General features: G+C 36.5%; 1 protein-coding gene across 3 annotated transcripts in view; it reads right to left on the bottom strand.

Annotated features, from left to right (window-relative positions):
• Nucleotides 1-236: 236 nt before the first annotated feature.
• GABRB2 (gamma-aminobutyric acid type A receptor subunit beta2) overlaps nucleotides 237-26,988 on the bottom strand; it is a 134,598-nt gene continuing 107,846 nt past the window's right edge. For 2 of the 3 annotated variants that reach the window (XM_071814793.1, XM_065849105.2), the window contains exons 8-12: nucleotides 25,824-25,961; nucleotides 24,036-24,188; nucleotides 22,684-22,928; nucleotides 9,480-9,530; nucleotides 237-6,403 (exon numbers count right to left, since the gene is read on the bottom strand). In XM_071814793.1, the coding sequence (XP_071670894.1) occupies nucleotides 6,056-6,403; nucleotides 9,480-9,530; nucleotides 22,684-22,928; nucleotides 24,036-24,188; nucleotides 25,824-25,961 (935 nt within the window). In that variant the 3' untranslated portion in view covers nucleotides 237-6,055. The remainder of the gene's footprint in view (nucleotides 6,404-9,479; nucleotides 9,531-22,683; nucleotides 22,929-24,035; nucleotides 24,189-25,823; nucleotides 25,962-26,988) is intronic. The other variant, XM_065849106.2, reaches the window with a different exon arrangement.

The following is a 26,988-nucleotide window of genomic DNA, read 5'->3' on the forward strand; positions in this document are numbered from 1 at the left end:
CGTACGTTGCTTATATTCCCCAGACACTCAGCTGCCCCTGAGTGCTGCTCACGTAAACTAACCTGGGCTTATGGCTGCATCTCTGCAGGTTAAGCCTCCACTTCAGATGCCTCAATGTCCAGCTTCCTAGTATCTCTTTCTGACCCAAATTCATAGATATTCACTTCAGATAAGAACTGTAATCTTCTGCAACTTTGAGAAATGAGCCTGCCCAACATAACACAACTACATATACATCTTTTACGTTTTCTTTATTTATATTTTTTTAGTTCAAGAATTACACACTAGCCAACATTATTATATATTTACATGCTGAAACTGGCTGCAATAATTTTAAATTCAAGAAAATATCTCTTATGTGCTACTCATTTACAATCATCATTTTACTACCTCATATATCCCAGAGGTTAGCAGTCCTTTTGAGAAAGACATGAAGATCTGATGCAATGATATCCACTAGTATTTCGCATTTTCTAGCCATTGGAAAATGTGCATTATGTGCATATAAGAAAGGCTACAAGGTCATTAGTAAGGCTGATGATTACTACATTATGAAGTAAATAGTACTAAGTAAAAAAAATAAATCAGAACTGTGCAAAGACAGTACTAACAGAACCATTTAAACACCCATGCAAATAAAAACGTGATAGAAGTCAAATTATAGTCAGCTTGTAAGAATTAATCATGTTTCAAATATTCTTTTTGTCTTCAACTGAAAGTAACAGGACAGACCACGAACAATACAGCCTGGTGACTTATCTGTCAAACGACAGTAACAGTGAAAACATACAAAATGCTATCAAATTGGAGTAGATGATCTCATGTCTGAAAAACATTAAAAAAATACAACCCTTAGTATGAAAGTAGAGGTGAGATTTTTCATCATTTAAGTCTCATTTTTTGTCAAAGCACTTACGAAGAAATAATTTTATACTTATGAAATGTTAGTGTTGCATATTCTTGTAGAGATGATGTATTTCAATTTTATATTAATGGATATTTAAATTATTACTATTTTTACAAAGTAGAATAGGGCAGTATTTTTGATCAACATTCCATTTGCTTCTTAAAGATTTAGACAAAGTTCCTAGTGCATTTCATTAAGCTTTACCTTTGGTGTTAAGCAGTGACTTGTTAGATTTCCCTTTTAAACAATTTCTGGAGTGAAGATTCTTTGGCTTTGGGGGACTATGCTATCTAACGACAGTCAAGCATCCTTGTTTGTTGTTTGTTTTTTGTTTTTTCTTTAAAGAAAAATATAAGTCTAATACTGGATACCATAAGAGATACAGATTTCAGAAACAGAGAGACGCCATGTGCAGGCTCTCTGTAATGAAACGGCCGACAGCTGAATTCTCACTTACCCTGGATTCCTTTACTTCTCCACTCACTGGAGCAACATAAAGGTGCCTTATTGTGAGAACCAGGCCCTATTTGTCAATGCTACTCTGAGTACTGAGTGCCAACCTAATACCTTCTGGTGCCTGAACAGGTCAACCATACAAAAGAATCAATTGTGCTAGCAGTAACACTGCCGCAATGGCTATTTTACACTACAGTACTTTCTGTACCTTTTCATATCTGGAATCCAAATCTGTTTATGCAAAAGGGTGTTTAAATTACTCTGCTAGAGCACTGCAATTATTGTACTTAGTAAAAAAAAAGTCACTAAACAATTACTGTATCTATCGACTGCTCATTTACAGCTTATTTAATTATTTACATAATTTTAGGACACATCAACCTAAACCATAAGGAGAATTAGCTTTTTGCCTTACCATAAAGTACAAATTAGAAGTTAAAAATGTTTAAGAAATCTGATAATATTTACACACGTTCAGCTTAAGTTATGGTTGCTCACATTGTATGTTCTATGTACACATAGCAAAATGTTATGATCACTACTGATATAGCATTGTACCCTGGCCATCCCAACCCTAGATTATTTTCTAGAAATAGGTCATATTTTTGCCTTTTTTTTCCTCAGTTCCCCAAGGAATTTGTTGGTTTTGAAAACTTACTAGTGGATAATGCTGTTATAAAAAGAGAGAGAAGAAATAGGCAAGCAATGTGAGGACTAGTCTAATTTCAGATGCTAGAAGGTACAGTATTGTCATGTCAAACGGTGCAATGCTCCATACGAATTATAAGCATTGATCTGCTGATATAGAAATGCCCAGTTACCCTGTATAGTAAGTTGGTTTTTTAAATACATTAATCTTTTTTTTCTCAAAAATATATTCATACACTGGTTGATGGTAGAAACGAAACTATTATTAGCTTATTCCTTTAATATGCCAACATATGAATGGATGTGCACATATATACTCAGCATAGGTATATATGTAAACGTATGTCCATATAGACATGCAGGTATATGTCTATATGTACATACAGTTGAATAATGTTTAACCTCTATTAACTTACATTTAGTACTGTGTTATAGTATAGAATGGGAACGTAGTCTCATAATCATAGTGAAAATTAATAGAGCTTTAATTTTAATGCATATTTATCTGAAATAAATAGGTTTTGTTCCCCACTCATTTTCTCTATGCGTTGTGCTTTTGTACCTTACAGATTTTATGTCCTTTTTGTTAGAATGTGAAAACTCTCTGAAGAACTCTGCCACATGCTGTTATCTAAGACTCCTCCTCCCCTGGGAATGAGAAAAGAAATGGTCACGATGTCATTGCTTGAGTCTTTCTTCCCAGTCATTAAACTGCAATACGAAACATAACATTCCTTATGCAAACACAGAAATATGTTGCATGAATTTTCAGTTCTGAAAATGTGTATCATACTTACTAGCAGTCATGTACAGTATATATTTACAGATTGATCTCAAAGTTTTCATTAAAACTGTGCCATGTTATAGTCATAATTTGCCCATGAATTTCACAAAGATGAAAAACACCTTAATTGCTGGCTATTATGTCTAATAGAACAATAAAATGTGCAACTAAAATTATATTACAAGGTTTATCTAAATTATTAACTTCGATATTTGCTTATTGAAACTAACAACAAGATTAAAAAGATCTACAATATTAATTTTCAGTCAATTCAAAAGTAAATTTATTCTAGTTTACCTAGAGGGTAGCAAACCCCATATCTCCTGATGTTGGCATAATTTCTCACTTTCACTCAAGTATCTCAGAAGAGGAGTAAGTGCTCAAGTTATACTTCTCCCTTGACAGTGCCTCACCAGTCTCTCTTGCCCCCGTCTTTTTATATCACAGTGTTAAGCCTTGGTACAAAATGATAGAAACCTTCTCTTTCACCAGTTTTGTACATCACATTAACAGCTAGTAGGACGTAGTAAAAGCAAAAGTGCTCCTTCCACCCAGATAATTTATCTTTCCTAGAGACACCTGAGCAGAAACAAGACATTTTCTTTCACTCTCTGAATAGCGACATCAGAGAGCATTATGGCTTGTACTGTAACTTCAAATAAGTTCCAGGATTCAGTCTCTGTGATTTTCATAATAGCTGATGCAGTAAAGCGATGCAGAGTCAACATATTCTCTGTAAGATTTTATATTTGATGTATATCAGTCACAAACAGGTTGTGAGCTCCCTGTATTCACACTGTGCTTCTGTGAAATAAGAAAGGAGTTGGCAGCAATTTGTGGAACAAAAGAAAAGCTTTTCTAGAAGAATACAGTAAGACTGCTTTTATTTATGATAATTAATACCATTTTTAAAGAACAGACTTTGAAGAGAAATACTGAATTTTGATGTCGTTCGTTTTCTTGGAAATGGGAAAAAATCCAACGTTTCACATTCCAAATGCATCTACAAAGCTTATTGCATTATGCATGAAATGCAGTCAGAAATTAAGTATGTGAGCAAAAAGTACATTTTGACTTGAAAAGTTAATCGCATGATGAAAGCCTGTCTCTAGATATTGCAGAGTCTGAACCTGGTGGCACTACATGAACGTACATACAACTCTCTTGAGAACAACAGGTTGTGTGTATGTCTGGCAAATCCCATTTCAGGCTCAAAACTATTCTTTCCCTTTTGAAGCAGAAATAAGCATATGATATGCCCAAAACAAAGTCAGAAAATTGGACTACTAGTTCCCAGAACTCTTTTCCTCCTATCACTGTCGTTCACTGTCAAATGGGAAAAAAAATCCCACAGAAACTTTTAGGGAAACCATTCTTTCAATGCAAGAACAAAAAATTCCAAGAAAATAAAGAAAATACTTTATGAAAAATAGTCTTAAGCACTATCTTAAAGTATTTTGCCAAAGGAATCCTCAAATGGAGAAAAAGCATCTACCTGAAAAAAATCCTTCACTATTTGGAAGATCCTTCTAGTTTCTTTCGGAAATTTGTACACAGATGAGAGGTAGCATAGATACAACAGATGTGGCTTTTGCTTCACGAAATATTTTGTGTGAAACAATACTGGGGATCCGATCCAGTAAAATCCATCAGGAATTTTTACTTTTTCTACAGTTCTTGCAAAAATTTTCATTACAGAAAAATGTTCCACAATGGACTAAATAGCAATTGCCTATAAAGTTCTATTTTTGTCTATTCTATTTTTCCCATAAGAGTAAAGTTCTATGGAATAAAAACCAAAACAAACAAAAAAAACCCAAACCAAAACAAAAGAAAAACCAACAACAACCCAACACAAAACCTTCTATTTCAAAAAGTTTCCTAAAGCAAAACTGAAATTTGCTAGTTTTTCCAATGGAAACCATCCTAAAGCGGGAAACAATCAAGAGTGTAATTGAACTCTTAAAGCTATGGCTACCAAATTTTTTCACTTTAAAACACTGCATCAAGGAAAACAAAATAAAAAGTTAAAAGGTATTGCCTAATCCAGACTGAGAAAGTACCCTGTTAGTGTTTTTTGTCCTGAAGTACATACGCTTGGATCATTACTGCTGGAGGAGTTATGATACCTTTAATCAAACTGGATGCAAGGACGTTAACCATAACAGGGGCAAGCATAACACTGGAAAGATTGCAAACTTGGAAGAAATCACACGACTCCACATGAGCATTGCAGACTAGGGTATGTACTATAACTGACAACATTCATTTGCACAGTGTGTGTATATATATATATATATATATATATATATACTTTTACAAATACATAGCTTTTCCTCTCTTTGGCCCCATATTTTCTAGTTGTTCTTTAGCTTCCCCTACCCCAGAAAGGCAGGGCACCAGTGGTTTCCTTCGGACACCTACAGAATGACTATTTGGCCAACCGATTTTGGCACTTTGGACAGATGATTTCCTTTCCCCAATAAAAGCCAGCAGCGTATGTACCCACTCCGAGTATTCTTATACCATTGCTACATTCCTCTACTGATCACAGCTACAGTCATTGTGGTTATGAGCATATGTTCTCTCTTCTAAAATCCAGACAAAACTAGTGCTTTTTGCTTCAGCTTCTGTGCAAACACCCAACCTTAATATTATAGGTCAAAGGTTTAGTTCTTCCAATAACAGGAAATACCTGAATATGGTTGGGAAACCTCTGACCATTATCATCTTGGAAAGATGATAGGCACTACTTGTTTTCAAGTTTACACATTTAAAAGGTAAAGTGTATATGCTTCATAAGCATGATAACAAACTTATACACTCTCTTAAGTGTAGATGCATGTCTTGATATGCACTTTCCCTGGGAATGGTATGTACTGCTGTTGAACCTAGAACTTGTTTCTCAAATGCCACTCTATAATTTGTATCACTAAACACAAATGGCCATTAAAAAAAAAAATAGAAAAAAAATAGTGAGGGACCATGAGACAGAAGTGATTGTCGAAATCCAATTTGCCTTCACACTCAAAATGCACTTATATTTTGTAAAGGGAAAATGTCCATACTGCAACTTAACATATTTACGATTTAGCAGATACAATCAAAACATTATAAAAACAGACCATAGAGTGGGCCAGCAACTAAGGTGTTTTAAAATAACTTTTTGTCCTGAATAGGTTTTTTTCTAAGTTCCACTTTTGGCTGTACAACCGATTTGAAGAGAAATCCAGTTCTTGCTTCCTGTGTGGCTTTGTTTCTTAGTTCACATAGTAAAGCCAATAGACAATATTGAAGAAGGAAAAAACAACAGGGAAGAATATGCGCGACCATCGATCTATGGCATTTACATCAGTCAAGTCAGGAATGGTAATTTTCAGTTGAGATGCGCGTCTCCGTAGCCTACTTTTCTTCTGTGCCACGTGTCGCTCCAGGGCGTTGCGACCAAAGCTGTGTCTGGGTAAGCCAGCTTTCCGGTACTGGATGCTTGAAGTGTCATAGGCCAGCATAGTGCTTCTAGGGTCCCCAAGCCCCATCACAGCCTCGGAGGCAGCCATCTCATTTTTAATTTCAAGTGTGCTCAACAAAATATTTTCATGCGGATCCATCTATAAAAAGTAAGAAGGCAGATTTAACAGGAGAGAAAGGAAGCCCAGGCAGTTGCAAACTGAAGCCATGCTGAGAAGGACTAGATCTAACATTACTAATTCATGGGATGTCAGCCTGTCTAAAAGACTTGAAGCATAGCTGTGACTAAACTTATTGTCATTTATCTGTGAGCTCAAGGAGCAATAAGACCAGTGTAGTATAATGGAATAAATAGTATTTCCCTAAACCTCATGTTCAGTGAGCAGAAGCAATACCTGGCAACGGAGTACATGCTCAGCTCCTTAAAGTGACATTCTGCCACTGGGTAGGACATCTGGGGCAAATACTGAAGGCTTTTGGAGGGAAATAAAATTAAAATGGTCTGCTTTGATTTGGTTTTTTGTTCTTTCAAATGAAAGCTGCTGCTCTGACAAAAGCTTCAGGGATGCACAAGGTCTGTCTGCCTCTAGGAAATGAGGCGCAGAGCACTGCACAAGAGATGCAAACGTTAATTGCCTACATTCCAAACACAACTGCTGGTTACTTTGAGAAAGGCAATGACACTGTCTAACTACCTGTGTGGAATCTCGATGCTCCAGTGCTAATGAATTTAATAAATACAGTGCATGCTGTGGAGACCTGAATGCTGGAATAGCAGAGATCTGAAATTTGCAGCAAGGAAAAACATCTACAGAGTGTAATCACATCAAATGTACATTGAGAAGTTGTTTCAATGGGTAGTTTTAGTGACATGTCTTTTAAAGGCAGTCCAGTGGAAAAAAATAAAATTAATTCAATGTTGTAAAGAAACCCCTTAGACAATCAAGAGGATTCCAAAGATGAGGAACTAAATTCTACTCTTAGGCAGTATGGAGTAGATCTGAAGCATGCCAGGAGAAATTCAAAATGATCCATTTATAGAAAACAAATATAAGATTATTTAGGAAGTTTTAGTTCTTCTCAGCCTTCCTTCTACATATATTTTGAATTGTGTGACAACTGAGCATAATTAAACCAAAATACTTTAAAAACAATAATAGCTATTGGGCAGCTAATTGAGTATGGTAGTGCAGATATACTCCAGGCCAAATAAGAGATGAAACTGTCCCAGAGCTTCTTCAAGAATAACTCAGCCATATTATTCATATATCATGTAACTAGTACATGCTATGACTTACTGAAAGTGCAAAACGGTGACTTTCAAAAATTTCTAAACAGTAATATAGTGTTAGACTATTCTGTAATATTTAGAAGCCAGCAGTCACTAGCAGATACCTCACTGCACTACCCAATATAGCACTGTATTTGCCATTATTAAAAAAACCCTATGTGATATTTCACATGGTATGGTGAGAGAAGTGGATTGAAAATACTTGCTTTTTAATAGCATCCACTGCACAGTATTATAAACTGGGAAATTAGATACTCACAAAAACACAAAAATACTTTGGACCTACTGAAACACCGTCATTTGAGTGATTACATCTGTTCAAGCGATGCATAAAAGCTGGCATTGCTGAAATGCCAGATTCCACTGTCTCTTTTTTTTTTTTAAGCTATGTGAATTTCCACCCCTCTAGTTTCATCATATTTTACTTTTAGATTAAATGTAATGACTCAATGTGAAGCAGCCAAAATAATCTATTTTTTCTTGCTCTCCATCAAAGCCATATGAAATTTTTGAATTTCCTAGTGTGTTAGGAAAACCAATCTCTTTGAGAAGCACTGGAAAACCGAGAAAGTTGAGCTGGAACTCAAGAAAAATTCCTTTAAGAACTCTGCAGCCTGATATTGAGCGCAGTGAGGAAACACTGTGCTCTGGCTGGGAAGGCCATTCATCAGTTCTCATCTGCATTAGACGAATCTAAGGCAAAAGGAGTATTCTTCTATTGTAATACACACAAAAGCAAACATATGCAAAAGCTTTCAAATGATGAATCTACTGCAAGCATTTTAGCCTTTTGATCTGCAATGATATCAGAAATGTGAGTGCTCTTTGCACACTCATAACCTTTCTATGCAACACAAATGCAAGAAGTAATTTTAGTCTACTGGAGTTAGATGTAGACATGTTTTAGCGACATGATATCACTCCTTCAGTTAATGTCTTGCTTTGATCCTTTGGTAACTTCCGTTCACATTTCAGTGCATTTCTTAACACAGCAAACTGCTGCAGATATCTGGTAATCATGGCAGTAGTTAGTAAGATTAGTGAGGCTGGGCAGAAAAAACATTTGGTATATTCTAAACTATCTTCTGTAGCAAAGTGTCTTCTTCTGCACATATCACACTGATTTCAGAGCTGGAGTACAGCATCTTTCAATATTCAGATAATTTTTCTGAAGAAATAATGCAGAATACAGTAAAAATTAGTGATGGGCGAACCTTCAAGTGTTAGAATAGCCAGATAAACACCACAAAGTTCAGGTGCTTCTCAAGCACTAATTCGAGTCTCCTGCACCTGGAACAGTGGATTGACTATAACTAGGACTACATTTTTCATGGTATTTTGAATTCCCAATCTGAAGAGCTCCCAAAACCAACCAACAACAAAAGGCAAAGAAAAACTCAAAACTAAACAAACAAAAAGAGAAATTAACCTAACTTGTTGAGCTTTGACAAAAGCTCCTTGTCAGATTAGTGGCAGTATTATTTTCACCGAGTAGGTTCGCCCAACTCTAAATAAAACATGCTTTTGTAACTAAGTGAAGCCTGAGACAGAATAATAATGAATTACTTTCACTATAAGCAGCACCACCCATTCAAAAGGATCCCAAAGCGCTTTACGAGCATTAGAAAGAAGAACCACTTCACTTCCCAGTGAAGCACAATCACCTCTGAGGTGCAGAACAATACACTATATTTTAGTCGAGGAAATGGAGAATGCTGTAGCCAATTGAAACTATGGGGTGGGTGAGTGGTGGTGGGGAATGTTAGGTAAGCAGAACAGTCACATAAATTGATATTTGACCAGATGCTTGTGGCTGAGATGACCACACTATAAAAAGTGCCATGGGATCTTTAACGACCATAAGTGGTCAGGACCTGAATTTTAACTCTCTGAGGATAAAAGCATTAGAAAACAATGAAAGATACCTTTGTTGAATACATTTCTGGACAATGATATGTGCCAATTATTCTTCTGTCCTGTAAGTTAATAAAATCAAGACCAGTTTCCTTAGAGATAAGGCAGCTATTATCTTTCATTTAAAATTAAAACACTCTAGGGTAATAATAGAAAAACTGATTAAAAGATATAGGGACCTCTAAGCCAACAATCAATTCTGGCTTCAGAGGTGCTATTACTGCCTTGCTCTGCTCCTCAAGGTAACATAGTGTTGTGATGCAAATGTATTTTTTCCAACTGGTCACTTGACCAAGGAAGATATGATGATATGAAAACAACTGTTAAAATTATTCTGGGGGAAAAGTGTAAAAGTGGTTTCAAAAGGAGGTGGAAGATTAAAAAGGTCTCTTGGTGTTGAAGGACTGTTCAACCATAGAACTAGACTCTTCATGGTGAACAGGAGAGTACCAAATTAATGGAAAAATTCCCAGGGATAAAGAGGGAAGGGAGGATGTGAAGATGAAGAAAAAGCAGCAACAGGTACCATGGAAACAAAAAGGTGAAGGCAGAACTGGAGGAGAAATGACCACAAGACAGCAACCATGCAAGAGGACAGGGTTTTTATAAATCAGTCTTAAAGGTGGATGGCAAAATATATGATGCAAATGGTATTCAGGTATAGGTCCAGGTCAACTGGAGGAAAAGCTGACTCTGGAGCTTTGAAAGAGGCCATGACGTGTTTGATGGCCTCAGACAAAGGGAATAGAGAGGAAAGTGTGGAAATGTTACCATTATATATTCTTCCTGCTACCTAGAAACTCCAAAATGATGGCTTTCTTGAGGAATTCCTCTTACACTAATACATTAACAACTGTAAAATACAAGGAAATTACAACTTCCCCACACACACATACGTACATTAGAGATCCTCCAAGCATGACCAGATCTTTGAAATCACTGACCCCTAGTAAACCAGCATCTTGGTGATTATGCTCTTCTGTTATGCCAAACACAGCTTAACAAGTAGGAGGGAAATTTATATTGATGAATTGAAAACATCATAATACTGACATATTTACTTCTTCATATGCTGTTCATTTTCACCTCTAACCTTCAATGACAGGCAGGTACTGATGGCTCATTTTATGTCAGAATGGCTCAGAAGCCGTAAATAAAATAGACAGTAGGGCTGGAATTTCTGATGGAAAAACCTTCTGTAACAAAACATTTGTAAGCTCAAAAGAAATATCCTTTTCTTAAGTAGGGCTGCCACTAGCCAAATGAAAAATATGGTGAGCTAAACCAAGGAGAGAGAACAGAAACACCCAGTCTACTACTGAGATTAACACCTGAGTTTGGGTCTCAGCATCTTTAGGTCCTGTAAACTGACATTCTAAAGAACTGAAGACAGAAATAAAGATCTATTTTGCAACGCAGACCGACGTGGCATGCCTAGACTTATAATTTAATTTGTTAGAGATAAAGACCTTAGTATTATCTATAGCAGTTTCCCACCTCTTACAGCTGAGCTTTGCTTGGAAAACCAGTAATATTCTAATCCTGACTAGTCACAGCAGCTCTGGCAACATTAAGTGAAAGTACAAAGTGCACTTTACATGTAATAGGGATCTTCCACCTCACCAGCAAGGTTTGACTTATTGATTAGGAAGCACTGATCTCTGGGGATTGCACTGACTACACAAGGCAATCAGTGGAACGTACAGAGTCTTACATAGTCCTGTATAAGCTGTTGCTAGGGTCAGTCTGGAAGAAAAAAGAATTAATGATTTACAAGTGGCACCTGCTAAAGCTATACAGACATATCTGACATGATAAGCAAGTCTGCTGAGACAAAGCTATATGAACTCATAAAGCATAACTGCCTAATATTGCAAAACATCCATATGTGAAACAACGTCCTTAAGAATGTAACAAACACTGCATTTCTATTGTCCGTACAAAATTTGATTTATTGCCAGCATCGCAGTAACTGTTTATGAAACCACGTTAGCACGCATTGGCTCAGACTGCATTATATACCTAAAAACTGGGTCAGGCTGTGAAGTATGTGGTTAGAAAACAGTAAAATTAGGTTGACTTATAATTTCAGGTTACTTTGTTTGGTTTCAGGTCAGAAAACCCAGAGAAACTCTGCAAATTCAATCAGGATTTTCTTTCAGTACTTGAGCTTTTTAAAGCCTAAAAATCAAAGCATAAAAGCTCAACCCCAAGAGACCTAGAAGAATATAAAAAGAAAAAAGAAAGTGAGAGGAAATGTAAGATCTGGACATGGAGCTTTAACATTGCTTAAACTACTTGTAGTTCAATTTCTAGGCATATAGTTTTACCCTCTGATATATGTGATTTCTTGATCACTACCATTAGTAAAATATCAGTAACCTAGTCATAACTACTGTAGGATTCTGAAGAAATGATTGAAAACATTATTTCTTTTGTTTACTAAAAGGATTCTCTACTTAAGACATTGCAGAATAAGTGCCCACATAAAATGAAAGAGGCTAAAGTATCTTTGGCTTGATGACATTTGAATAAAAAACATGAAATATGAAATTGTTCAAACTGCTGCACAGAATCCAATGTTTTAAACCAGAAGTCAACAAGTAAAACAGGCAAAATCAGGACTGCTGTTTGAATTATGACACAGAATAGGAAAAAATGGGAATAGCTTGAACCTTACACCAACATCAAAAATATCACAAAACCATCCCTAGGGCTTTTGGAGTAAAGGGGGATAAATCACCTTAGCCAGACAAGAAAGAAAAATAGAAATTGCACTGTGAATCTGTACAAAAAATGTTTCCTCCATTTCACTTTTGGCCAAGATAATTAAGTCCAATGCAATTTCTAGTGAAGTGGAAGAAATAATTTATGTCAGTAAGGCCTTGATGTTGTACATGTAATTTCCATTCTAGTGGAGCAGATATAGTTGACTGTAAACAGTAAACAGATATCTGATTCAGGAAATGAACTTGAAACTTTACTTAAGGAGATACATTAATGTAATATTTAATTAGTTATTATTTAATAAATATTAAGATTAGTCATGTTTTCAAGTGATTTCCTGTGAATGGGACTTTTGCTGTCAATCCAAAACCGTGCCCAATGCATATACTCATAAGGAGGAAACTATTGTTTGTTCGTTTGTTTTTGTTGTTTTGTTTTTTAATCCTGGAAGAACATATCACAATGGTGGAGTCAAACATTAGTTAAGAGGATTTCTATTTGGGAAGTCTTCAGATCTGAATAAGCTTCACGTTGATAATATTTAATGGTAGTTGCCCTTCCTTCTAGTAATGTCAGGTACAGATTTCTTTTTTCCTCCAGGAGATTGGAAAGTCATTACTCTGACAAAAATAATTATTTGTAAGTGATTCTACCTTAAAAATGAAACCTTTCCACGAAACAAAACATCTCTTGTATCCTAAAGATAAGCATCAAAAACTTCTCCTGGAGAAAAGCTGAAAAATCTAAATATTAACCTACCTGAACTTCCTGAATGCATTTATTTTTGCAAGGCAAATTTTGAAAATACTAAAAGGTTTACTTTTAAATTGCAAATTATTATGTATTGTATATGCCACATGACACAAAACAAAGAAGAAATAACAGCTGAAGAATCATCCGCCACAACAGCTAGCCCACTTCAAATGATACGTACACGGATTTGGTTTTTGGATCTTCTCCTCCAGCTATCTTATTATACATTTTAATAAACAAGAGACCTTCCATTCAACAGTTGAAACTTACGTAAAGACTTTTTCCTACCTAAAACCACTATTGCTTGAAATCGTAAAACCTCAGAATTCCATCTAGCTAAAATCTTCCATTTCTGAAGAACTTCATTTCCAGTTACCCGCAGGAACCTTTGAATACTCCAAGAATACACTCACAGAAAGTGGCTGAAACAAAGCATTACATGAATAATCACGTTGATTTAGGCTGTGTGACCTTCACTGTTGCATCCCTCAGGCCAGCTCAAAAGCATTAAGTTTCTCACAACCATATTATCAGAAATTTGAGTTCATTTTTAGGTCATAAGCAAGGACAAGTAGGCAAGGCTTTTTGTACGTAGCTTTAAGATGCATTACGTTTAATGAGAAGACTCAACAAGTTTTTTGGACGGGGAAGAAAACTCCTGGTTTTTGTCCTTCTCCATATGCAGAACTCTGGGAAAGCAGCTAATACCCAAAAGAATTCACTGAGTGAATTTACCAACAAACTTCGGTCTTCATAGCCCAGCATGACTGTTCCATTAAATTTAGCATACATATATGCAATACACACTCTAACACCCTTTAAAAAACAATGTATATATAATAGAGCATAGAATTTGAACATATCTACATGGATGCCCAGTTTATAAGCTACATTAGTAATATTTTGTTATGAGTATGGTTAGACATGTTATTTCTAGGTGGTTTGGACCATTCTGCTCATCGACCTTGCTCTATCCTTATCTTTATGCAAGAGAAGCAGCCTCCCTGGCATGCTGCAGAGTGACTGCACCATGTCTCTCCTGGGAATCAGAATGCTTCCACTGGTGGAGGAGGACAGGGGCGGGGGGAACAGAGAAAGACAACACCATTTTGAGGATAAAAATATTTTTAAAATATTGGGAAAAGGTCTTTAGAATGTGTTCTAACACAGCAATTTTGGAGTTTTTTAATAGTGCTGAAAGTATTAACTTGCTCCAGTCTAGGTAATCCTACAGCCTAAAAAACAGACAACAACAAAGGCAAAGCATCCTAATGAATAGTTAATGACAGACTAAAGATGAGCAAAAAACTATAAAAGAGAGATTTACCAGTTTGGGATAGTAACATTCTGACTATATAAACACTTCTGATACGAATTTTGGATCGCCTAAAATTGATTTCCCCTAGATTAGATATACCATTCTATTGCTATCTGCAAAAAGAAACCAAACAGATTGTCATTTCAGACACTACGAATTAAGCAAAGGAGTTGACAAGCAGTCACCTTCTCCATTATAACAGTATTTTTGCCACTCAGTGCCGCCCTACTGTGCACAATCCAGTGATGTCGAGATTCTTGAGCACAATGAGGGTACATCCCCTGGTACATGACATTAGAGTTACAACTCACTTTTTGGATAGAAATTGGCTGACTCATGGTCATTCAATCAAACCATGTCAAAGTCTTTAGAGTTGATCTGCTTTGGGAAATCAATTCACTAAATTCACTAGCCAGACACTGCTTCTGGACTGCAGCTTATTCTGTTTCACTGTACACCATTTGGCTTTTATGTGCCTTATTTCCAAACAATCTGAAATAATATAAACTCCATTAATGGATTATTTTTTGCAACCAAAAGTGTATTTAATCAAGGGTCATTGCTGGATAGCAGGTTTGCAGATGCACTTCAGAAGCAAAAGGGATATCGTGCTGTAGACTAACGGAGTGTACATGCACTGTTCTTACATTAATTAAACATGGCATTCAAAGGAGCGTGGCTGCAGAAAGAAAAACTCATGCAGTTGACTTGACCTTTATTCAGATGTCATGTGGAATACCACTACGGATCATGGAAATAAATCACCTTCTGACTGCTTCTGCACTGTGCTGCGGGCTAAAACTGGAACTTCCTCCAATTTCACTCCTATCAAACCTCAGGTTTTAACAAAACATGAAGAGGCCGGCTGAGCACTCTGTGCATTGCTGATTGTTTCATATACAAGTTGTTCCTCAATAATGCATGAATGTAAATTTAGGAGAAAGGCTGAGCTTTTATAATGCATGCCTACTTTTATTACATGTCCTTCAGTAAACTTTTGTACCAGGAATACCTTATGACCCTTGTGCAGTTTTACCTGCATTTCAAACAAAAGGAAAACTCCCCTTGGAGGGGAATGGGAAAGGATGCATGCTTCTGCTTAAACCTGGAAAGGCAGCATTAGCTCCAGCAATATAGAGCAGTGAGGCTTTGAGTTTAGACTGAAATTTTAAGAGCTCTGTCTTGTCTTTGTGTTTTAATATCCTGTTCATTAACTGAGACTGTGCATGTAGTCATTTAAAAGTTCCTCTTTTTTCCAAAAGTCTTTACAGTCTTCTGCTTACTAGTGTTTTATACTGGAAGCACCTGTACTGTGTAGGGTATCACGTGCAGTCCTGTGTAATAAATACTGACTCATTTTAGGTACCTTTGCAATAATTCCTCTGCACTAGAGATGCATTTATGTGATTTCTCCAGATAGAAATGGACAAATATTGCTGTGAACTGAAAAGGCTGGAGGCAAGAAAGCAATAAATCAGAGGGAAAATAAAAGCATTAGCCAAGCCTAAGCTAATGAGCATCACTTTGGAGCAAGGTGTTTTATCTCAGACCTGCAGCCCTGCTAATGCATCTTTATACCTTTGTCTGAAATTGAGGAGAGCAACCTTTCAGCACACTGGAAGCTATCACAGGTCAGCCTGCACACGTATCAATGGATTCACATTGGCTCAAGTAAATATACTCTGTCTAATTCCACCTCTCTTTCTCAAAGGAGACATCTATGGATATGACAGGAAAAAGAATGCTCAGGCTCTTCCACTTATTCACCAACAAGTGAATAAAAGTTTGGAAGCTGTCATGGGAAATGGCGGGTAGTGAAGCATTACCTGAGCTGACTCGATGCCATTTCGAAGTGTGCTGCTGTAACGGAGGGTGCATTGCTGGCACAATGACAGAGAAAGTCCCCAGTCTTCATGTCCGAACAGCACACATACGTGAGCCAGTGACTCTGAAAGTGGGCACCTGCAGAAGGAGGCTGCTGTGGGAGCCCCATTTCCTTGCTAGACTATAAAATGTCCAGAAACTGTACTCAGCCTGCCCAGTTGCACAGATGAAATAATTAGGTGCAATCACCTGTGAAACAGGTAATTGGGTAGTCTTGTTTGTCTTGAAACTCTGGTAATGCAGTGCAGTCCTCTCAAAATGAAAGATCTTAAGTGAATTATTCAACTTTGCTGGCTAAACTTGGTCAGACTCTTTTACTTGGTCAAAAAGGTGAGACAACTTGAATGGGAAGAAAGCTGCAGTGTTAAGTGCAGCTGAGGGCAGGTTAAGCCTTTATTTGTTCTTTTCTTGCCATCTCATCTCTTTTAAGCAAATGTGTGCTAATGTGGATATAACCGTGGGTCAGAAGGGCAATGAATTGCAAAGATACCTATATTTGTTTAAACCTTCTTAGCTTGCCAAGCCCTATATTTGTTCTTCCAGAGAACGTTTCTATTGTGATTAAAATCTATTAATATGCTGTTTAAGCTCATTACCATATTAAAGTTCCATGGTTTCTACTTGGTACTCAACATTTCTGATACAGAAACATCATTAGTTTGACGATTTCACTTGTTTGTGACTTGGCACTGTGTAACAGCAATGTACTGTAATTTTCAGGTGTGCTGACTGAATCCCTTACATAATACAAAGACTACTGAGTAAAGAATTACTCATAATTTTAAAAATAAATCCAGTATATTTAAAAAAGACTATTTGCATTCAGAATAAAACCCTTATCTAAACATGCAGAGGTTAGCAATGTCAGTTCATATTTATTTAAAAAAAATGACTGAATAAATCCATATAAACAGTTCTATGAAGTATTGCTTAATATCCTGACATTTTCCCCTCTTTTCCAAAGGAAAATTGCTCTATTAATACTCCGAAATTATGATTGTAAAATTAGAGGTAAATTTTTATTTATGTGACTCATGTTACCATGTACTTCAGGTACAGAGCCTGTACACTTACAGTATCTCTGCTTTAAGCTAGGCTGGAAATGTCTAGACTTCAATTATTACCGCAACTGTATACATTCTAAAATTACGTTCAGTGATGTATTTACATTATGCAAAACATCACTTCTGTGAAGTGACAAACCAAATTACTTTGAAAGAATATAGCAAATAAATTTTAGATAAGAAATGTTAATTTTCAATAATTAATTGTTATAAACTTAGATGATCTAACTATAAAGAAAAGAAAGAAAATAATTTAGAAATAATTTAAACACGACCTGAATAACATGCTTGCAAGAATTCTAAATATAGAACTAGAAATGGAAGGTAAGATGCACCAAATCATTATATGGTAATGCTGCTATAAGGTTTGATATTTCGGTTGAAAAAATGCAAGCAGCACATCCTGTTTCTAGGCAACACCCTGGTAAGGAAACCATACTGATGTCTAAGAAAAGACTGACAAGGTGCTCAGATGGATCTGCAGCCCTTCTTTTAGCAAGAGCCTTGATGTAGGAACTGATAGCAATACTCACAGCGAGTATCGTCTCTGCTGCCTGACACACTTCCAGTCTCTGTTGCTTTGGAAGAAGATGGCACATACAGCTGCTTTTTCATTATAATCACCCATGGTCAAATGTACAGCTGGCAAGATGCAAGAAGCACTGGCTTTACAGAGGAAGAAGAATCAGCTTTTCATTCAGCCCAGTACATTTACCATGGTCTTTACAGTGACAGTTCTGTTTTCCATTAAATTGCAACAAAGCTGTAATGCAGGTTTTCTGATCTATCCAGAAGAACAAATACAGCGATATCATTGATATGGAAAAGCATTTTCACCTTCCTTACACCTCCAGAGAAGTCAATTAACATATGCAGTACTCTGGATCAAATAGGTTAGATGAACTGTGGACAAAACAGCAATAAATCCAAAAGACGTAACACAGACATAAGCAGCAGGTTGACTGGGAACTTAGGAACACAGGAAAATATACTGAAAATACATAGCTTGGGAGATGATCAGACTACAAATCCTGAACAACACAAAGACTAGAAGTTGCATCAGACACATCACAGTGGTCAGCATCAGTACACCCATCTAAGCCACAGTTCCAAGATGGAAAGTTCCAAGGTAAAATTACTGGATTCAATAATGTAAGAGAAAAAATAAAAATTAATCAAAACCATCTTGACTACTGGATTCTGGAAGAAATTTAAGGGGAATAAGTCAGTACTGAGAAAGTACCAAGAAGCTCCTTATTTGAACTGCAATAACAGAAATTAAGTATATTAAAATGGCTGGGCCTCTACATCAGAAATATTTTGCAGTTGTACCAGGCCATACGCAGAGTCGTCTTCATAAAGGAGAAAACTTGAAGGGTTATATCACAGTAGCTTGTTTCCCTTTCTCCCTCTCTCCATCCCCTTTTATCCCAAAAGGAAACAGAAACCAAAATTACAATTAGAAGAAAAAAAGCCTCATAGAGGCTTCTAGTATTTTTATGTAATTACAGAATTAAAAGATGAAAGTTATGGATTTCAGAAAAGCCTTTGAGATGTTATCTTAGAACTGAAGAGATGAAATGTCCCAGATATATGTACAATTACCCAAAGGAAGACAGTCAGCTGAATGATATTGTGACGCCAGGGGTCAGAATTTAGCCCTATTTTTTAACATATCTGGTAATCATCTGGCAGAAGCACAGACAATATATTAGATTAGTGTCCTGAGCCTAAAGAAAAGATAGCATGAAATGTGCCTAAAAAGGATCAGAAGGATGCTGAGGACCACCAGAATTACTATTTAAAAGAGAAAAGTCCACAGAACAAAATTGCATGATAATACATATATATCATATGCATATATGGTATATATACCATAGTTCATGACACATATTAGGTCTTCAAGCAGAAATACAACACTCCCAGTTTACCTATTCTTATTCTTGCAAAAAGAGGTGAGGGAATCATAAGTGAAGAATGTATAGAGTAAGAAGAAAGCCAATGATTTACCTGTAAGCAACAATACGACTGTTTACAGAGAGAACAGTTAGCCTTGACAAAGGCAAAAGATGATGACTTAGACTAAAGGAATAAACTGTTGTATGTAGCTTGGAAAGCTTCAAAGTGGAATGAACATACGTGCAGCCATTTTAACCTGACATCACTACAAAGGAAATTGAGCAAGTCCAGTATGACTTAGCAAGTCTGTGATAACGTATCTGCTTGTAATCGAGTCTGAATCTTCCTAGAGTTTTTATGTACTTAGAATTTCTCCATGATTTTATTACTCAGGTTTCAGAATGCAAGAAGCAAATCAAGACATAGGCCCAATCCCTTATCTTCTTTCCCCTTATCCCAAATTGAGCCAATGATCCTTGAAAATGAGGCAGTATATGAGGTTACGATCTCCTGTGTTGAATCAGACTAGATAAAAGGAAGAAATTTTTCACTATGAGGGTGGTGAAACACTGGCATAGGCTGCCCAGAGAGGTGGTAGATGCCCCATCCATGGAGACATTCAAGGTCAGGCTGGATGGGGTTCTGAGCAAGATGTTCTAGTTGAAGATGTCCCTGCGCATTGCAGGGGCTTGGACTATTATATGATTTTTAAAAAGTGAAACAAAAGCAAAACAATTACATTCATCGAGCATATGACATGAATACAATATGTAATTCAATGAAAGATTTGGCCACAGTTTCCTCTGGAACAGCCCAGGTGAAAATCTGCAGTGAGTCTGATGGTGTCCACTCAAATGGAAAAAAACAGGACATTCCCCTCCTGAGTCACCAAATCTCCAAGGGATTACACTGGATTCAGCAGATACCACAGTCATGAAAGAACAGCTTCTATTGTGCATCCATACTGTTTTGTAGCCTCTCTAGTACCTTCTGAATAACACTGAGCACAAACAGAAAAACTACCAATCTCTGCACCTGCCCTGGAATCTCTCCATACCAGAGAATTCAACAGCATAAACGGCACATGTCTTAACTTCTACTTTGATTTTGCAAGTAGTTGGGGTGGAAGGACCCAATCAGCACTTCTCCTCTCACCATCTTTTGTTGTTCAGAAAAGCTGTAAGAGGCTGTTACAAAAATTGGTGTTGGAATCTGCAGAAAATTAGTACAGATTTGTGGGTCTGTAACACATAGACAAAGATGCTGCACTACAAGCAGCAGTTCCAATAACCATCTCCCTTTTTTTTTTACAATGTCTATGCTGAATGCAGTAACAGAGCTGTTTAGAAGTTTTCCTCCTCATGTGATGAAGTTTATTACTCATGGCATTAATCTTTTCTCACATAGTATCTGAAGTTACAAACATAAATTCATAGTATTCTGTGTAGTGATACAAGAGGAATCTAGTAATATCACAGAAGAATACTCATACTGTATTGGTTTGGTCCTATTTCTAAAATATTTGGGTTTTCATGGAAACCTGCATTTGAATCAAATTCAGCAGTTCAGACTCATTTTTGGTTTTTGTACATGAAAAAAATTATATAATATTTGGCCCCCTTTCATAGATAAAATATTCAGGTCCATTAAATATGAATCTGTTTTCTTGCTGCCGGTCAAACAGTAAGAACAGCTGTCAGCTCCTTTCCCCTTCCCCGAAGCAATCTTTAGGCAGCAGGACAATGTTCTCTGATCACTACTCTTTTCTGATCCTCTCCTATTTGATTCTCTATCTATTGCTTAAGGGATTGCAAACCTGATTATCAGATCAGAGCGTATCTGGATAGCAGAGAAGAACCACCACAGACTATGAACCACACAGGCCTGGTATATTAAGCAAAAGGCTCGGTATAAAAAAAATATAAGTAAGGTTCTTCCCAGGATACTTTGCGTTAACCCTGTAGGCTGGTGAATTTCTGCAACAGTTATGGGAATTAATCACTCTGCTTACTGGATTGGATTAGTACACTGGTTAGTGCTTTCAGATGCTAGTTCATGATTAGCAATTTGCCACAAGACTTTGGCTGTTCTGTTACGTGGCTGAAAGCTCCATTGTATAAGTACATAGAAAATATCATAAGTGAAACAGTATGCAAACATATACCTCAGGTAGAGGTAATACTCTGACACCCATGGACTTTAAATTTCCATTGGTGCTAGAGGAAAGACTTCAGGTAAACACAGATCTAGTTTCAAAGTTATCTACAGGGTTTTTTAGTCAACAGCTTCGATTTTTTACAGAGAAACTGATTTTTAAAAAATAGATTTGTCAAATTAAATAAAACCTTGCAACTTTTTTTACATTGCTGAAAAAAAAAAAAAATAGGAAGAAAAAGATTTTACAGAGTCTCCATGAACTTTACAATGGTAAAACGTGATCTACCGTCCCATAACATCAAAAAAGGGTGTGATCTGAGCCATACAAATATAATCATCAATCTTAAAAGACTATGAGCTACAACCTATATATGTTCTTCTGTCAACAGGCACACTACGGTAGCATAGAAGTTCTGAACAAACATGAGAAATTCCACCACTAGAGCTGTATGAAACTTATGTTTCTACTCCACAAATAAACGTCTCTCCCCCCCCCCCCCAATTCATGTGTGGGGTTTTGCGGGATTTTTTTGTTGTCGTTTTGTTTTTTCTAAATTCTGATTTTGATTTTTTTTCTCCTTGGAGTATCATGTTGAATTACAAATTAAAATAAAACCAAACAACTTTATTTAACTTTCCAATTTTGCATGTGTGTGAAAGTTTATACATTTCACACTGAGTACATTTTAGCATTCAGTCCAGATTTGTCACTGTGTGAAACTCATCCAAAATAGTCAAAGTGAAAAATGACAAGTGCTTTATGATAAGTGCTCCATTTTCATTAAGCATAATGGATACTTCTTCCAAAAGTGTGTATCTTGGCAAATCTTTTTTCTGCCTCAACTCTCCATTCCCAGAGGACCATTTTTAGATTCAACATTAAGTGCATAGCAAGTTGATGTTTTATTTCTGAGCACTTTCTCATTTAGTCAACAGTATCCTGGGCCATTATATGTTGAAAATATGTGAACTTTTCAAGCTTTAAAAACTTCTGCAAGCAAATATTTCTTATCCAGGTCATCTAAAAGATTTATGAAAGTAGGTTAAATTTGGTTTTCTTTTCACCGTTCCATACAGCTCTTACTAGAATATCAGCTATAGCCATCATTTTGGATTTGTTCCTTTGGAAACAGATTAAACATATTTAACTGAACATCCTGACTGAGAAAACATCTCACAGTAAAGCTGAAGTGAGCACATGCTTTAGAAAAACCTCATTCAGTTTTCCAGGCTAGGGGGCAGCATTCATTGTTGAGGTGGCTAAGTACACTGCTCTACAGAGCTAAAACAAGATCACAATAATCCCACTCCACTCATTTTCTATGAGAAATTACATTTTAAAGCTCTGTCTGGCAGAAGCGAACGTCTGCCTTCCTGGGCCAATGCTAAAAATAAATCCCCATTTCAATTTACCTTATTGACATCCATTCGCAACTTCTCATTGTTGGCACTGGCAGCTTTTTCTGCCGCTTTCTTTTGACGTTGAGGTCCCCTTCCAAAGAAGATGTAGTTGACCAATGCGTACTCCAGCAGAGCCATGAAAACGAAGACAAAACATCCCATAAGGTACATATCAATGGCTTTCACATATGGAATTTTGGGAAGAGTCTCTCGAAGATGGGTGTTAATTGTTGTCATTGTGAGCACAGTTGTGATTCCTGGAAAAAAAAAAAAATTGACAAGTCTATTCATCGAATTAATTTTCTAAAAGAATAGCTCATAATATTCAAATGCTAGAGCTTAAAAATTCTAGATGATTTTCTTTTGTGGTGGAAGAAAAACCCCACCCCCAACCTCTATCTGTATTTGTTATCTTTGTCTCTAATTTCTTGTACAGTAAACAAGATTACACCTGTAATAATGTTCCATCAAACAAACAGTAGTTGCATTCTATTAGTATGTTTTCAACCAGCTAAACTGTAACCTTCCCTAATGAGCCTCGGTTATAAATTACCAGCCTAGAGTCACTGTTATCTTGCTTTTCTCCAGCATTTTCAGGATGGCTGTAGTCTTGAATTCCTATGGGAAAATGCTACATGGAAAGGCATGGTAAAACTCAGGAAAGTTAAAATGTCAAATTCTCAATTGCATGGTTTATGGCAATTTACTTATTTTATCTATATGAGGGCTGTACTGGCAGGAATTGGTCTGATTTATACAAAATTTGGCAATAGATACTCATATTTATTTTTGAAACATGCATGGATCCTCTGACAAGAGGCACAATATAAACAAATACACAGGAGATTAGTGATAAAATATAAAAGCACTCTAGAAATTAATTAGAAAAATGGTTTTGCTTTTAGAACGTAAGGTACCAGTAAGAAAAAAAGCCTTCAATTTAAGAAGAAGTTAGATATACAACCTTAGTAAAACTTTATTTCGTTCATACCTGAAAGGAAAAGCAATTTATAATCCATAACACAGTGCTGAATTTGTATTCTGGACAGCCATGGGCAAAGCAAACTAAATGTATTCTCTTTGGAGAAAAACAAGCAGTAAACCAACAACTGAAACTGCTGAGACAATTAGGTTAATTCTGGTTACAATGATTATACAGTTAGCTAATTCAGACATGAAATCACTTTCATTTTTATTTAAATTGTGATTATTTAAATGCTGATTCAAATAATACAAAGCTTAACAAGCCAGACATAAAAAGATCTAACGGATTTATTTTTCAAATCATGCACTATCCACTAAGCCAGAAGCAAGAAAAAGCATTCAGCTAATGCACACTGCAGGAGATGTGTAAAAACGCCTACCTAAAGCAACTCTTGCAGCTGAAGCGTCATAATTAATCCAGAAGGAAACCCAGGACAGGATAGTGATCAGAATAGAAGGCATGTAGGTCTGCAGAATGAAGTAACCAATGTTTCTTTTAAGTTTAAAGCTGAGAGACAGCCTTGGGTAGGCACCTAAAAGAGAATATTTGGTACGGCCATAATTTACTTGTATAAAGCCTGAAAACATTTTCCTGTCATTTTGGTTTTATTGTTTTGCACAACATAGAGTACACACAGAGTTGAAAGATCGTGTATAATCAGCTGCAGAATTTCTAGCAAGAATTGGGATTAAATAATCTTTTATTTCTAAGGGTACAAGGATGCTCTTGGTGCATCTCTTGTTAAGCATAATATTCAACAATCAACAGCCAAAATACATTTCTGAGCATCAAAACATACAAATGCTTCTTCCCTGGAAAGTTGAGCTATGTGCTACTTCAGTGTAACCCTTACTCTAACCTGCTCTCCAAGCAACACAACCCTTGTCCTTTGTCGCTGGACACCAGAAATAATTTTGTGTGTGAAAGACTTGCTGAAATAGGTACCTAGACATGACTATTCAGGTCCCATCTCTGCTTGGGTCTGAAGAATTTTTTTAATACAAATAACAGCTTTCTCAAGTAGATAGAGAACACCATACAGTAATAGCCCGACTCAACACTTGTCTCTCTGGAATGAATTCATATTTCATTGAAATGTACCAGGTTGGTTTTGGTTTTGTTTGGTTGGGGCTTTTTGTTTTGGTTTTGCTTTGGGTTGTTTTTTTAATTTTTTTTTTTTTTAATTTGATGAAATCCAATTTTATTTTCTACTCCTCCTCACAAAGCATGTTTTGAGCCTTCAGAAAGTCATATGCTTGCTAGCACAGGCCAAACTGCAAATCCTGTGTGGGAATAGCGGAAGAATGGTGAGGGCATCATTGTAAATACACTCAAGCGAGTGCAGCAGGGCTATAGGAAAAACACATACACCATGTTAGCTGTTCTACTGACCTTGTGTGCTTGACAAGTAGAACCTCTGTGTTAGATAACATGGGCCTGTGAGAAACTCTAAGGCACCTTATCATTATGCCTGAGATTCCTGCTTTGTAGTGAGAAAGAGCAGAGCACACCAGGAGGGTGAGTCTGCTTGAAAACTTGAAACAGAGGTGAATGCAGCAGGCCCAGAGATCTTCTGCCAAGGCTGAATTCTGCAGCACCTGCGTCTCCGCTTGTGTCACCTCTGCCCGGGAGCTTAGGTGCTGTTTCAGAGATCCCCCGGTAGTTAGGTAACTAAAATAAATTTGCTCTTTGCAATTGCATTCGTGGCCTCTGGTTATTTCTCGTGACCTGCCTGCATTGGCTCACACACTGTGGAACAAGGATTTTTAAAGGTTTTACAGCAAAGACAAAATAATTAGTTTAATACATCTGCAGCTTGGCACAAGTAACATCTAGAAATAACAAGAGAAATGTTCTTAAGTTTACTACAGGCTGGGTTGCTTCTTGTTGAGTTTGGGGCTCTGAGGTGTATAAGTGGCTTAATCCGTTTTCATAGGAAAACATAATATAGCTTATTTGATTGAGCCTAAACATGACAGACTGCTATATCCTCTTCAGGTGTTAATGAATGATGCCGTATACACTGTGAAAGCCGTAAGAAAAACTGCTGATCTAATTTATTACTGTTTCTAAAATTTTTGCTCAGATCCTGAACTGCACATTGAGAATTACCACATTTCTAAAGGTATTCCCAGTGAATTCCCCTTTTAGCTTCCCCTTCACAAACCTGTAGAGAAAACAACATTCTTGGTGATAAGCTTGTAGTCTACTATGGAGAACTGTGGAAGTTCAATTTTTGTCACTCCTGTAACTGCATTATCACCCCCACGCCAGTAAAATTCAATGTCATCTGTGGTATAGCCATCTATAAAAACAGGAATAAACAGTTAAGATACATGTCTCTTCTGAAATGATGGAGAACAGCCCAGGTAATTAATTCAGACAATAACTTCAAATATATTTCTAAAACTAAACTGTTAATAACATGATAGGTACAACCATACAGACAGACACAGGTAATTCGAAACAGAATTTCAAACGGCAATCCTAGGTGTATTTTAATCTTTGGTATTTTAAAGATACATTGTATCAACATATTAATAAGGAAACTTTAAAAAACAAGTTAAGACTACACACATCCCCTATACAGATAGTAACTGTACATTCAGCTTAAGGCAACTTCTGATCCCCAAGACTGGACAAAACTGTGGGTTTGCTGCAGTCTCAGCCCCCGGGCTGAAACGTGAGCACTGGTAGCAGAAATGTGAGCTGGTGAGGCCCCAGCCAAAAAATAAACAAATAAACAAAAAAAACCCAAAAAGCAACACTCAACAAAAAACCAAACAAAAAGACAGAACATGGTCACAGAGTCATAAAGCATATGCATGAAACATGAATCTACGTTCACCAAACGGCAACTGAACTAACTTGCACACTCCAGAGGTGGTAGGTAGAACTGATCAGTAGACGTCAGAAATAAATCTGCTACAAAGCCAGGAAATATGATATTCATGAAGGTTTTTAGCCTTTTAAAGGTTTTTGTTGTTAAAAAATTGAAAAGCTAAAGAACAACTCAAAATAATGCCTATGAACTTTTAGGAAACTGACATAATAAAACGTTATATATTTGACATTAAGTTTTCACCCACAGTCAAAGGACAAAATCAAATAATAATAATAAAAAAAAAAACATTTTAGACTGCTCAAACAGCACTTAATTTCAAGGAATAATGCAGATCATGCATTTTTGAAAACCTAGAAACTATAAAACTGTTTCCATGTATTACTCTTCTTCTATTATCTATGTGTAATCCAGGTACACAGCAGTAGCAGAAGGTGAGTGACTTTGAAGATATGAGCCAAATACTCTGTAAAAACACTGAAAGAACCAT

The sequence above is a fragment of the Patagioenas fasciata genome, chromosome 14 (genome assembly GCF_037038585.1).
Source record: "Patagioenas fasciata isolate bPatFas1 chromosome 14, bPatFas1.hap1, whole genome shotgun sequence".
Taxonomy (NCBI): domain Eukaryota; kingdom Metazoa; phylum Chordata; class Aves; order Columbiformes; family Columbidae; genus Patagioenas; species Patagioenas fasciata.